The 11,587-nt window shown below is 47.8% G+C and overlaps 1 protein-coding gene across 1 annotated transcript; it reads right to left on the bottom strand.

Annotated features, from left to right (window-relative positions):
* Nucleotides 1–356: 356 nt before the first annotated feature.
* LOC125172299 (cytochrome P450 4A11-like) lies at nucleotides 357–10,826 on the bottom strand. The gene is given in 11 exon segments (XM_047870120.1): nucleotides 357–721; nucleotides 723–885; nucleotides 3,252–3,328; nucleotides 3,478–3,542; nucleotides 4,406–4,591; nucleotides 4,906–5,012; nucleotides 5,980–6,105; nucleotides 7,083–7,213; nucleotides 7,660–7,700; nucleotides 8,446–8,577; nucleotides 10,622–10,826. Coding segments are annotated over 11 exon segments (1,266 nt in total). The 3' UTR covers nucleotides 357–688.
* Nucleotides 10,827–11,587: the final 761 nt, after the last annotated feature.

The raw sequence follows: 11,587 nt of genomic DNA, 5'->3' as shown, positions 1-11,587 counted from the left end.
GGACCAATAGCAATCACACAGAAACTAAGCAGGGTGAATGATGGTTCCCCAAGTCCATGTCCTAGAACCTGAGATAGGTCTGTTTTATCCAAGCAGGGCTATACAATCACAAAAACCTTTATGGAAGAGAAGGTGATATGAATACAGAAGCAGAAAAACATTGAAAGATACTGCTGAATTTGAATATAGAGGAGGCTCCAGAAGCCAAAGATCACAAGGAATGCAGCTAGAGGCTGGAACAGGCACAGGGGGATTCTCTCTTAAAGCCTGGAGGTAGTGTGACTGTACCAACTTCTTGTCTGTTTTCCAGCAAAATCAATTTTAGAATTTCAACTCCAGAACTGTAAGAGAACAAATTGATATTATTATAAGTCACTAAGGCTATGGTAAATTATTTTGGCAGCCAGAAAAAAATAATATAGGGACAACCAAACAGGTACAAAAGGAGAAAGACATGCAGAGGAAAGCAAGGTGGGGGACAAGCAGGCATTGGGTTAAGTGGACAGGCAGGGATTCACATAGATAGGAAAAAGGTAAAAGATGAGTAAATAGGAAACCTGGCAAAGGGTGAGACAGAGAAGGTCAGACACTCTGATGGCAAGAGGAGGCTCTCAGGGAGGCTGGAGGGGGACAGAAGACAGGAGACAGGGGAGACGGACAGGAAGACAGGATGGCAGGCAGGAGGGCCTCAGGACTCATCCTTGTCTGCACAGGGGTTAGAGCAGCTTCCTGAGATGCAGGTGGATCCCATTCTTGGACCTCAACACAATTCTTGGCCAGGGAACAGGGACCCTGGAAGGATCTGGCGCCAGCTCAAAGCGGAGCAGGGTCAGGGCCACCGCCACCTTCATCTTGTTCATGGCAAACTGCTTCCCAATGCAGTTCCTGGGTCAGGGAGGGAAAAGGAAATGCAAAGTGGCCTCAATCCCCTTGCTGGGAACAGCACATGCAGGGACCTCCTGCATGGACCTGGCCCCGATCCCTTTCCTTATAGGATACACACACATCTTGACCCAAGCCTTGCTTCACACTCTACCTCTGACCTTTGACAAAGCCTACAGTCTTCCAGGGCTAGCTCTTTCTCCTACCTCTGCTGTCAACAGGCCTGAAATCCTCTTACAAGGGAGTCAGCCCCCTGAGCCACCCAGGCAAGTCAAGTGATCACTACAACAGTTAATCAAATTATTTGCCCTCTCCATAAGCCATTTCTGATTTCATAAAGGGAAAGCCAGGATACGGTACCATAGGGGATAGGCTGGGACACACTTCAGGCCTTAACCATCTGGGGAGCAATAGGGACCCAGATCCTCAGAGAAAGGACAAGGTGGAATTGTGTAGGGAAGTCAGAATGGAAACAGGGAAACATCCTGGAGGGGCAAGGCCTTAGCGATGCTCAACCTGCTACACCATCTGCCACCCAGTTTGGGTCTAGACTCCTGTCATCCCCTTGACCCCTCCTTCAACCAGCTGCTGTAGATATTAATTGTACTTGATAAAGCCTGCCATCCCTCAGGCTCCTCACCCAAGCTTTCCTGTCTCCTGCCTTCCCTTCCTGTCCTGAAGCCTCAGCCCAGTTCAGACCCTCCCAGGCCCTCCATCACAGCTAAGACATGTCCCTGTGCCTCAGCTGGCATGAAAACCCTCTCCTGCTTGTTGCCTCACTCACCTGTCATCTATCCAGCTCCACCTTCCAGCTCAGCTCCTGCTGATGAGATCCCTGAGAATACCCTCCCTCTACCTCTACCTGCCACATGCTCAAGGTTAAGGGCAATGAAAGTTCACCCTCACCTCTGCTGCTGGCAGCACATCTGTATTCACAGACTGTGAAGTCACACTAGTGTTTTTTACTCAGGGACACATCACCTTCCATAATAGGACAGTTCCAGGTACATGGAATGTCCTACTGTGTGTTCAGTTAGTAAATGATGGAGTGAAATAATAATGAGTGAATGAATGAATGATGTCTCTTTGAGTGGAGACATTTATCTATTGACTGTGAACTCTTAGAGGCAAGGGCAGTATCTTTCTCTGTGTTTCCAACTCCTAGAAGAGGACTTGGCATACATAGATAGGCTTAATTAGTAGTCTTATAACTGAATGATGTTTATTGAACTGAAAAATCCCTGAATGGAATGAAATGAAATATGAGTAACTATTAGGTGTGAGCTAGGCTGGAGCTGTCTATCCCTCTCCTGTCTCTACTGGCAGCCATATGACTTGCACTAATGTCTAGGCTCAAATCCTACAGCGAGTATCTGGAAGAGTAGTTTGCTTAAAGCCTATTCTGTGAAAGTGGATTCACTATTTGAAGAACTCACAGATTTATGTATTCAGAAAATAACTTGTTTCTAGTAAATATTTACAAGGTTTATGGAGGTTACTATTTAGAGGACCATTTCAATAGCACTGGAGGATTTCAGAGCAGCCACTCTGGAGAATAGTCATCCAGCTCCACAGCCACTTCAAGTCTGCTTTATGTTTTACACACCAGGAACTTTGCAAATGCCATATATAAAGTGTCATCTACAAATTAGTGGGTTTTCTCTCAAAAGCAGTTGATTGTCCTCAATTTTGTGCTTTTGGCTAATGTTGACTATATAGATTCTGGGACTAAGATATATAAATCCCATTCGCATAAGGAATTTTGCTAGCTGGAAAAGTTGTCATGGTTATGTGAATATTAATGCAAAGTAAACATTTTGTTGGATTAGATTGCAAAAATAGAGAAGACAGGTATTGATGTGAGACATTGTTCAAATGACTACTCAAACCAATCATGTATATGACTTGACCATTTGTAACAGGAATCCATGGGAAATCCAAACCCAGGCAAATAGCATTGATACAGTGAGTGACAGATCAGTGAATTAGGTACAAAAAGCAGTGGGCTGGACTCACAATATAGGATGAGAGAAAATCATCTTTAGAAATTAGTAATAATTGAGAAAATCAAACATCTGAAATATTCTGATTATGAGAAATCATCCTCCTAAAGTGAGGAAAGCACTGGAATACACTAAACTTTGGAACACCATGATACTGAATTATAGTTGGCTATTGGGTAAGAGCATGGGTCAAAGACATCATGGCAGGTTGTGATTGCCACCTTTCCTTTGAACACAGAGACACACACCTTTTCCCAACACACAGTCATAAAAGACCAGTAACTGCAGACATCACAGATGAACAGAACAGGTCATAAACATCAAATATATGCCTAGAACACCCCCATCCATGTTCAAGCACCTCACCTTGATCCTCCTGAGAAGGGCAGGAAAGCATGACTGTGTCGAGCAGAACCTGGTGCATACTGTGAAGGGTCAAACACCTGCAGAGGGAACACCAGGGACAGGACAGGTGTAGTCAAGTCTCTCCTTCCTATCAACCAACCACCACACAGACTACCCAGAGGTGGGATGGGGAAGATGGATGTGCCTGGAGAGATCATCCCATCCCCTCCTACCCAGGCCATCATACCTCTGGGTTTGGCCACACCTTTGGGTTGTGGTGAAGGCAATAAAAAGAGAGCATGAGTAAGAATCCTGTGGGACAGAAGACAAAAGACTGATCATACTCATGCCATGAGGAGCCATGTGCGTGCACAATGAGAGCCACTTCTCATCATTCCAAGAGGATTGATTGTGTGGCAAGGGAGGTGGGGCTTACATGGCAAAGCATATGTGAACATATTACTAGATAACCAGAACAGGTTGAGAAGCAGGAAAGAACTGGAGGCTTATGTTCTGGAGGAACTAAAGTGACAGACAACTCACATTTGTCAAGTACAATCTATGAGCCTTTGGGGAATATGCATGAACTTATCCATCCTCACAACAACCATCCAATGAAGGTGCTCATATCTCCATTGTTCACATGAGGCACCTGAGCCTCAAGAAGCTAAGCTACTTGCTTATGACCACACAGTTAGAATGTGGCAGGGCTGGGATTCAGATCAGTGGTGAGCCGGATGTTGGCCTCCAACCATGGCTGGGATCTCAGGTATGATCTTCAGCTTCTCTCTGCCACCAGCCTGAGGGCTCTCCAGATCCTGGACCATCTGAGCCATGACAGTGAATTTTTTAATGTCTCTCAGTAACCTAGACCCCAAAAGGAAAGATAACATCTCCCCCTACTCCACCTGATTGTCTTTCAAGCATTCACATCTCAGGGAATTAGAATATTAAGGCAAAACCCAAAGCCACATTCAGAGGCTGCCATTTGTTTATTGAGTTTCTGCTGGATTTAAACTCTGTGCAAAGCACATCATATACCTCACCCAAACTGCAAAGGAAGCATTGATTCTGAGGTGGAAACTAGTCTCAAAGACTTTCAGGAACTGCCTTGGGGTGTATAGATTTCTGACTTCCCATGTGTTCTTATTTAGTGAGTGTGGTGATGCTCATACCTTTGGGCAAGGACCGTCCATCAGGGAAGCTGATGGGCTTGCTGAGCTCTCTTCCAATGCCTGGAACTGGCGGATAGAGTCGCAGTGCCTCCTTGATGCACATGGTGGTGTAGGGCATCTGGTCTAGGTGGTCCCTGAAACAAAGCTATCCTGAAGGACAGGCAAGATGCTGGCAAGCAGGGAATTCTCTAAATGAGTGAGCAGGGGTCTCCCATCTCATGAGCACTCACCAGTGTGCTCATCTCCCAGAAGGCTCTGGACCTCTTCCCGGCACTGCTGTTGATGCTCAGGGTGTGTGGCCAGGGCATAGAGGATCCAGGAGATGCCACTGGCTGTGGTGTCATGGCCCTCACACATGAACGTGTCAACTTCAGCATAGAGGTCCTTGTCAGGCATGCTGCTCCCGTCCTCCATCTGGGAAGACATGGAGACACAGCAGGGTTTGCCTCCCTCCTCCAAGCTTGTGTGCAAAGCCTCCTGCCTCCCCTGCTCACACTCACTTTGGCAAATCGGAGGATGTCCAGGAAGTCCAAGTGCCTCTTTCTCCTGACCTTCTCCAGCTCTCCCTCCTCCTGCAGCTGAGCCTTCTTCAGCTTGATCACTCCGTCTGTCCCAGAACAGTGTTCCCAGGCAGAGCTGAGAGCTCTAAGTTCCCAGACACAGCCACCTCCCTTGGCCCACTTGTTGCTTGTATCCCAGCCTGGGTTCCAGCTGGATCAGGAGGAAAGTGGTAATGGGTGTGCATGTCAGGGTGAGAGCTGTGGCACCACGTGCTTGTGGGTTGGGTCGCCTCTCAACAGCACAGCCTGTAGAGACTCTGCTTGAATGCTGCTGGCAGGGGGTCTCACCCAACCTTCACCCATGTGCTGACATGTGTCAGCTCCTGCACAGCACTGGCATCCTAACACCTGCACCAGGGGGGTACCCAGTGTAGGTCTGTCCCAGTCCCTGGAGTAGCAGAGAGGAGACAGGGGTCTGCCTGAGTGTTTGGGGCCAGTTCCTTTGGGATGTGTCCAGTGAAGGAGTGGAGCTGCCCAGGGGTCAGAGTCCAACCTGAGTGTTGATGGGCAAGCTGGCAGGCCTGGTGGTTCCAGCGGCCTTCAGGGGTCAGCCTGTAAATGATGTCATTCTGGTAGAGAGCATTCCACACTCGGGGAAAAAAAACAGATTGCTCAGGTCTTGAATGGCCTGAATGTAGGACTGGGAGATCCTGAATGGGGAGGATGCAGAAGGGCCTGTGTGAGGGAGACATCTGCCCTAGAGTGGATTGGGCTGTGGGTGGAGGGTTCCTCAATCAGTGGGACAGGCAACCTGAGGCATTTTCCTTTTCTGTCTTATGCACTCAAAACCATCAGCCCATTTGTGTGATGGTAGCCAGGTTTTTCCCTATGGCAGGGATCAGGGATCTGTGCCTAATTAACTTTGGTGTGGGCCGAATTTGATTGTGGCCTGGTGCTCTCTGCATAATGTGGCTGTTTGTGCTAGAAAACACCTAAGCTGCCCTACCTACCTCTCAGGATAAGTCCATGCCAGTTGGTAGGAAATAGGACCTGGTAGCTGAAGATTACACTGACCTGTCTGCTTGGTGGCTGCCTTGGTAGCTGAAGGCACACTTCATAATGGTGTCCAAGGTCATTAAGGAGACATGCTCAAAGATCTCCACGTATGAGTTCTGTCTGATGAAGTCCTCCCATTTGTCCTGTGGTGGTGGGACATATTAATCCTCTACTCCTCCAGAAGGCCCATGTTGACAAGGCTAGACTCTCTTTCTGTCTCTGCAAATATTCTGATGAGATGTCCTCACTTTCTAAAGTGGATTGTTTGGGGCTATTTGGAGCTATATGGCAAGTAAGTATTTCTAAAATGATTATTTCTCAGACATATTTGTTACATAATTAATCATGATCTCTTATAGTCTGATGTAGGAGTAAGTTATGGCACTAACCATCTTTTAGCAGACCAGGAAACATTGTTCCCCAGGGCACAAAGGGGGAATCTTTCTGTCCTGTAGTTGATCTAACACGAGAAAAAGGTGAAGTTCCACATTAAGGGGCAAGTGTCAAAGTAGGAGAAAGGCTAAAGGGCCAGTACCAGGGTTCCTAAGGAAGGGATATCAGGGATCTCAATTCCTTTTGTTCAACAAAAGTCAGCTGAGCACAGTGAGAAATAAGGGTCCTGTTCAGAGATGATATTATTCCAGGACCAAGCCCCGGGGGTAGAGACCTGGTCTCCATTTCCCTCCATGGAGTGGCTAAAATCTATGTAGAAGCCTTTAGCCCAAGCCAAGAGCCCATTTCAGTGACATCCTTGGGATCTTACCCTGCCACTGAAGCTGCTACTGCCCAGGTCAGCCCGTGGCAGCTTGTCCTAGCAGCTTTCAGGGGGATAGGCTACTTTTCCTATCCAAGCCAAAGACATGAAGTGGGGAGGAGAAGGACCCTCTATCCACCATGACTCTCTCTTCTGTGGGCAATGAGCACAGAGTGGCGAAAAGCTGGTGCCTGGGTACTTTCCTGTCCCATCGACTCTTGGGGAGCCCTGTCTCATGGTAAGGTACAAGTACATGATTTTGGGGGGCATGCCTGATGAATATCTGAGGGAAACACCTGCCTGATAGTCTATTCTGTGAACTGTGCTGTGGGTATGAGTGTGCAGGTGAGGGTGGGATGGACTTATAAGCATCACACGGACAGAGTCAGCCATGAGACCCATGTAGGGCTTCAGGATGTCATAGTGGAAGGCTGGGGTCAGCCTTCTCCAGTGCTTCAACCATGACTGTCCATTCAACAGGAGCAAACCATACCCTGGGTCATAATGGGGGGGTGTGGGGAGGGGTATTCCCAGACATGTCCCGAGAATTTGGGAGTAACCAGTGTATGAGAAGGGCATCCTGGGCAAGTCAGGAAGGCCAATGCATATGAGGAGGGTGACTTCACAACAAATGGTCATGACAGCTGAGATCTCTTATAGTCTGTTGTAGGGTGTTTGTCATAGAAGGACTTTGGTGAAAAGTCAGGCAGAACATCATTGGCGAGGACTGCAAAGTGATGTGGAAGAAGCTGAGCTTCAGGAGGGCTCTCCCCACCATTAGGAAGGGGTGAGGGTTTTATCAGGAGAGAAATGGGGCTCCATTCAGACTTGAGGGGTGTGACTATGGTGCCAGTCACCTCTTGTTTAATCTGGGCTGAATGGATAGTTGTTGGCAAACCTAACCAGAAGGTGGACTTTAGTCCTGGTTCAATGTAGTTAACTATCCAGGGAGCCAGGAGTCTGTAGAAGCCATGAGACTTTGGGTCTGAAAGGTAAGAGGGCATTGCAGGAAACTGAGGGGAATAAGGAAGGCAGGCTGCCCCCAGGAGGTGCAGTGGTCCAGGCCATGGGTCCCTATCCCTTCCTGAGGATTGTCAGCTGGTCAAGCCACCTCCCACTTGCCTCCCAGCCCTGACTCCCTTTCTTTCCAGATAATCACTGTGGGCTCAGGAGGGTAGACTCAGTGTCCACAATACTGCCCTACCAGTCCAGGTAGGTGGATTGGGCAGAAACAAAAGTTCTGTTTCATTGCCAAAGAAAAAACAGAATCTGTTTTTTCTGTAAGTTGTAGTGGCTCAGCCATCCCATTACTCACCATATGGAACAGTTAGAGGTGCCAAAGTCAGATCATCTTCTGTAGAAAATTGTCTTTCACTCTAGAATTATCTCAGTTTGATTAAAAAAGGAAAGAAAGAAGGCCAGAAGGTGAGCAGGGAGGAATGGAGGAAGGAAGGAAGGAAGGAAGGAGGATTAAGGAGAGGAGAGGAGAGGAGAGGAGAGGAGAGGAGAGGAGAGGGAAGGGAAGGGAAGGGAAGGGAAGGGAAGGGAAGGAAACAGAGTTCGGTTTCAATAAATATTCAGCCTCATGCTGGTTGTGAGCAGGGAGGATGCTAGAGAGAGGGTCAGGTATTGATTTCTGAGCCTCCAGTCTCTTCTACAATTTCACAGACCTGTGGGCATGTACCCAAGGGGCAAGAGCTGCTTCAACAGTTATGAAGGTGTCCCCTCACCAGATCGTCCCAGGATAACTTTCATGTAGTCAGGGTCATAGACCACAAGCTCCACCTCTGTTCCCCACAGCCAGTGAGGACAAGCACATGGGAATTTCTCTACCCATTTCCGTAGGCATTGCAGATCCTCTTCTTTTTTGGAACTATCACCACAGGAAAAGTAAATCAGTAAACCCTTTCCTCTGGCTCCAGGGTTAGTGTTGGCGTTAAGGGCAGGATGGGCACAGGGAAAGAGTTCTGGAACTATCAGCAGAACAAAGTGTTCAGAACTGTGTCTTATGACCTGGCCTCTGATCCATCTCTGGTGGCTGTCCAAGGATTGCCCTAAGGCCAGGTTCTGTCCTATTGTCGAGTAGAGTTAGGAGCCCTGACAACGAGTTGCCTACAGAAACATGTCAGGGATTGACTCCATGGTGTACAGAACTTTTGGAAGTCATTGGTATAACATTGGCATAAAAAATTTAAGACAACTTCTATTACTTGGTAAGCAGTTTGCCAACTCATTATATTATTTGGAGCATGAAATGGTTTATATTTTAAAATTAAATTTATGTATTAACTTTAGTTTGCCATATTACTTTCAATAGTAATTGAAAGCATACATGTAAATACATGTAAATGTTTGTTAACATTGCATAGTGTTTGGGAGGTATATAGCTAAGTGAAAACTAAATAAATACAAAATTATGTGTATGATGTAGTTTTACATATTGAATATGTACACAGTTGTTAAGTCTGGATATATAGAGATAAAAATGATACTGATCTATGGTTTTGATATTTGAGGGTTTTATCTCACTTTCACCTTGTAATAAAAAGAAACTTGTGTGAGCTTCCACCGTCTGCAGTAGTATCCTTCATCTCCTCAGTGGGGATTACAAAAGTCTTTGCTTTCTGACTTCGCTTTCTCTACTTTGCCTCCTGCCACACTGACCATTCCAGCAGCCCTGTTGCTCCTTCCCTGAAGATGCTGTTACTGTTGCTCCTCACACCTGCCCTGCAACACCTGCTTACATTTCCTGTCCTTTGTACACACTCTTTCCTCTACCTGGAGGGCCCTTCTACTTTGCCACAGAGCAACTGCCACTCCTCAGCTCTCAACACTCTGCTTTGCTCTCCACTTCTGGAATTCACATAGGCAATTGTTCCTGGACGTGTTCCCGTAGGCAACTCCCCTTATTTCTACCACATCTATGTAACTCAAGCAACTCTCTGCTACATTGGCATCTAATTTCTGCCTGCTCCCCACTGACAATCAGGATTTCCTAGTGCTGAGGTGACCTGTGCTACTGTAGGGCAGGTTCCTTCACTCAGCACATGTTACCGGAGCATTTACTATGTGTACGGCTCTGGTTTAAACACTAAGTTAGGATATAACTATAGATCTTACCTGTTTGAAGCTTCTGCTGTACTTGAGGAGACAGACAGAGTAAGTGGCCATGACAGTAGATTATTAATGTGATAAAGGGAAACCCAAGTGTCTGGGGAAGCTTTGGGCACTCAGAATTGGACATTAGAAAGCCCTTCCTCATGCATTTGCTCATTCATCAAGTCATTGACCAACACCGTATTGGGTTACAAAGATGAATTAGAGGTGGTCTCTCCTACAAGGAGCTCACAACTCTGACACTGCAGACAAAAATAGCGGAGTCAGGTCAGCCCTGCTTTATTAGAAGGACAGTCCAGGGGAAAAAGAGTTGTCCTCTCCACTCCTGAGATGCCCAGAAAAACATCTTGGAGGGGATGGACTTCGGCAGATGGCCATATGAGGGACAAGATTTATCCAGGGAGAAGGGAAAGTATGAGCAGCGCCATTGAAGGGGAATGCACAGGCAGGGGGAGACAATGAATGACTAGGGTACAGGAGGAGGTTAGGAAGGAGAAGGGAGAGAGCAGTGTTGGGGCACCAATATGGCATAGGAGCTGTTTCCAGTTCTCCACTTTATGGTCAAGCCACTAGAATGAAGGTGACTCCTTCTCTAAGGAAAGGCAGACATCAGAAGGCAAATCCTGATCGACTCCTACCATTGAACAACCCACAAAACCTTGTTGAGACCCTCACCATGTGGGTCGTTCCTTTGCTCTGGGCACCCTTCACCACCAGCTAGTGCTGTCAGTGCTGGGTGGGTATTGCTGCTCTTGCTGGCCCAGCCTGCCCTCCCATCTCTGGTCCAGCCCCTTCCTACCTCCTGGATGTGCCCAAAGAGCCAGTGGGAAGGAGGGGATGGGAAGCGCTGGACCACTTTGAGCAGCCACTGACTGTGCAGGTAGAGCTGTGCTGCCTTGAGCAACAGCAGAGCCAGGCCTAGCAGAGAGACCACTTGCAGGAGCCCAGAGACACTGCCCAGGGGTCTGGTGAGACTCAGCATAGAGACACTCATGGTGCAGGGACTGCTGGATTTCTGGCTGTTCCTGTCTGTCCCTGACTATGTCTGACTTCCCCTGAGCACCCCAGCCCCATCACTGCAGGGAGGATTGCCCTGCCCACCTGGAGGGAGGGCAAAGGGAGAGGGCAGAGCTTTGACAGAGCTTTCAGAGTTCATTAACTGTGAGGATCCACCTTGGGAACAGTGGGAGGAAAGCTTTCTCAGTAGACAACGACAGTGGCTGGCAAACTCCCCCTTGCCCTTCTCCCAATTAGTCATCCAGTATTTCAGGAGCACCTCCTAAGTGTCAGGTGTACTAAGTGCCACAACACAGCTGCTTGAAAACAGACATGAGCCCTGAAAGCAATAAGAGCACAGTCCAGTTACCAAGTGAGAATGTGTGCCTTGGTTGGATTATTATCCCTTTTCAGAGAGCAAGTCTTACAGGAGGCTAATGTGAGATGGCCACAGGAGAACCACTCTCGAGAGCGTCAGCTGAGATTAGAATCAGGGGTTCTCCCGACCACTTGCCTCATCTGCCTCAGCAATGTTCCCCATGCTTGTCACTGTCTACCCACCAGTTTTGCCTGGGGCTGACTGTGCTGGCAGACAGAGCACCAGCCTTAGACTCAGATGCCCAACCCTAGGGCACACTCATGACCTAGGAAGCCAGTGACTTAGACTCCCTGAACTTCAGTTTCTCCTGTAATGTGGCATAATCGTCCCTTTCCCAAGTTGCTCCCAGGAATGCACATTCATGCAGTCACTCATGCACT

Source organism: Prionailurus viverrinus, chromosome C1, assembly GCF_022837055.1.
Source record: "Prionailurus viverrinus isolate Anna chromosome C1, UM_Priviv_1.0, whole genome shotgun sequence".
In the NCBI taxonomy this organism is placed as follows: domain Eukaryota; kingdom Metazoa; phylum Chordata; class Mammalia; order Carnivora; family Felidae; genus Prionailurus; species Prionailurus viverrinus.
Note: the sequence above shows the minus strand (reverse complement) of the source record. Positions and strands in the feature narration are given on the sequence as shown.